The sequence below is a fragment of the Corvus brachyrhynchos genome, unplaced genomic scaffold, assembly GCF_000691975.1.
Source record: "Corvus brachyrhynchos isolate BGI_N302 unplaced genomic scaffold, ASM69197v1 scaffold101, whole genome shotgun sequence".
NCBI lineage: Eukaryota > Metazoa > Chordata > Aves > Passeriformes > Corvidae > Corvus > Corvus brachyrhynchos.
In genome coordinates, this window is record NW_008237239.1 from 9,531,874 (window position 1) to 9,534,179 (window position 2,306).

A 2,306-nucleotide genomic window follows, 5' to 3' on the forward strand; every position below is an offset into this window, starting at 1 on the left:
TAAAAATACATACATATTAAATGCAATTCCCAAGAGGAAAGAGAGTGGTCAAGCCCAGAAATATGGTTTGCAAGCAATAACAACCCCAGTGAACAGCAATACTATCCAACAGCACTCAGGTTGTAAAGACTTCAGGTCACAAAAAGTGTTCGGTAAACCAAAATAAAAACAGGGTTTAAATAGTCTTAACTTTTTTGTTTATAAAGACAATGAAGAAGACAGACTGTTCATTAAATATAAAAGCAATTTTATAAAAACACATCAGAATTTTATTGCTTGAAGAATACAGCATATGAAAAAAGCACATGAATGTCCAAAAAGAAAGGTCACAAAAATTCAAACATTACACCATACATACCAGATGCAGTAAAATGTTAACCTGATTTCTGCATCAGAAAAGAAAGGTGTGAAAATATACCTAGTATTATTTAGAAGGAAAAGACTCATTTAAAATAGAAAGTGTGAAGGTGTTACAGTACAAATTAGAAAAGCCAACACTGCACATTAACATTGTATCACTAGACTAGATTTTCTACCTTTGGTACTTAAACCTTTACAGAAAACCACTTTCTCAGTCAAACCTTGCCTAACATATTTTATGTAATATCCAGGGAAGTTTTTTTCCTTTTTAAACTTAAACATTCAAACAAATACTCTGAGTCTTCACTGCATTACTGCATTTAAAGACATGTTCACATTTATTCAATATGCAACTTAACACATCTGAAATTTAAATCAAAAGTCACTATGTGACTGAGATCTGAATACATGCCAATTGTATCTTGTTCAGATCTTTATGTAAAAATGGGCTCACCATTTGCTGTTTGCATCCTTATGTAAACAGACTGCTGCATCCCTCCTCAAGAATTCTAACTAGAGCAACTTGCTGAGGACATAAGTTAATAAAACCATCCACGTTGTTAGAGAGCTATGGGGTCATCTACAGCAGCATGCAAGTGGCTTTTCTAGTCTGCTCAGATTAGTGTACCAGAAGATATGCCAGTATTACTTCAAGTAACACATTAAAACTCAGCAATGGACACTACTGTGCTTTATTTCAACACAAAGGACAGCTGCTCATCCATTAAATCAACAGAACTATCAAAAGGACAAGTACATAATTTCTGTTCCATGTATTGCTGCTGATCACTCTTGGGGAACAATTTATCAGAAACCTGGACTTACCTACAAACCAATCTAGTGAAAAAAATGTTGTCTTTCAACAAGGTATCTTAGTAATCCAGTGGCAATCTAGTCTGGAGAATGTTGGCATTATGCTGACAATGACTAAACAAGGTTAAATAAATTCCCTCTTTTATGACAAGCACGCTGTTAGGGTCAGCTTTTGCCCTCTTGGGCTTGAATACTTAATCACTCCCAGTCACATCAGCAGAACAAACAATTTTGTTTCTTTAAGTTCCAGCTTTATATTTCAACAATATGAATAAATCTGGACTACGAAATACCATCAACAACAGTTAACATTAAACTGGAGTGAAGTAATAGAAGAGTTAGTTCTTCAAACCAGGCAGTCTTTGAAGTGAAATATTCAGTTAGGACTGTCAAAAGGATGTCATAATAAAACCATGGGTTTATTTTTTTTTCACCCCTATACAAAAAAAATTACTGAATTTGTACAACTCCTATTAAACATACCTTTTTTCCTAGCTTGGTGAAAATGTATCATTTTCAAATTTTAACAAGTGTGGTATTTGAGCATATATAATATTTATTGCCATATACATCCTCATTTTAAAAAGAACTAAGAATTCAGACTCTTCTATGCTGAACTCTACTTTTTTCCCATTAACAGATTATGTCTACTGTACCACTCCCCCAAAAAACAATTAAAAATTCTAAGCAAGATTTTATAGTTTAGTTAAAAGGGAAGAAATGCAAATGTGGATTTAGAGCTTTTTGTATAAATCTCACTATATTTTATAAACATGTTGTTTATTGTAACACTGTTTATTGATCAAATAAATGACGCACTGCTATCTAAAATTTCCATATACACCATTAAAAATCCAAAGTTGATATGATACTGAACCTTAAATCTTCAAGAGTTCAAAAAAAGACAGTTTATACATGTACAGCACACAAGAGCAGACACCCCTAGAATACCAACTGCCAGTCCACGATGCATACAAACTTACAGGTAAGCATTCATTTCACTGTTTTCATTGTGCAGGAAAAGTATTTCTTAGTAAGACAACTCAGCTGGTGATTTTCAGATGTCATCTTCATCATCTTCATCCTGAGAAGATCCTGCCTGATTGGATGCACTGGCTGAGGCAGCAGCGAGC

The 2,306-nt window shown here is 33.8% G+C and overlaps 1 protein-coding gene across 1 annotated transcript in view; it reads right to left on the minus strand.

The window, feature by feature from the left end:
- Window positions 1-224: 224 nt before the first annotated feature.
- Window positions 225-2,306, minus strand: part of DR1 (down-regulator of transcription 1) — an 11,221-nt gene continuing 9,139 nt past the window's right edge. Inside the window, 1 exon segment of the mRNA XM_008630268.2 lies at window positions 225-2,306. This exon segment is cut by the window's right edge and continues 20 nt beyond it. Coding sequence (XP_008628490.1) covers window positions 2,231-2,306 — 76 coding nt within the window. The 3' untranslated portion in view covers window positions 225-2,230.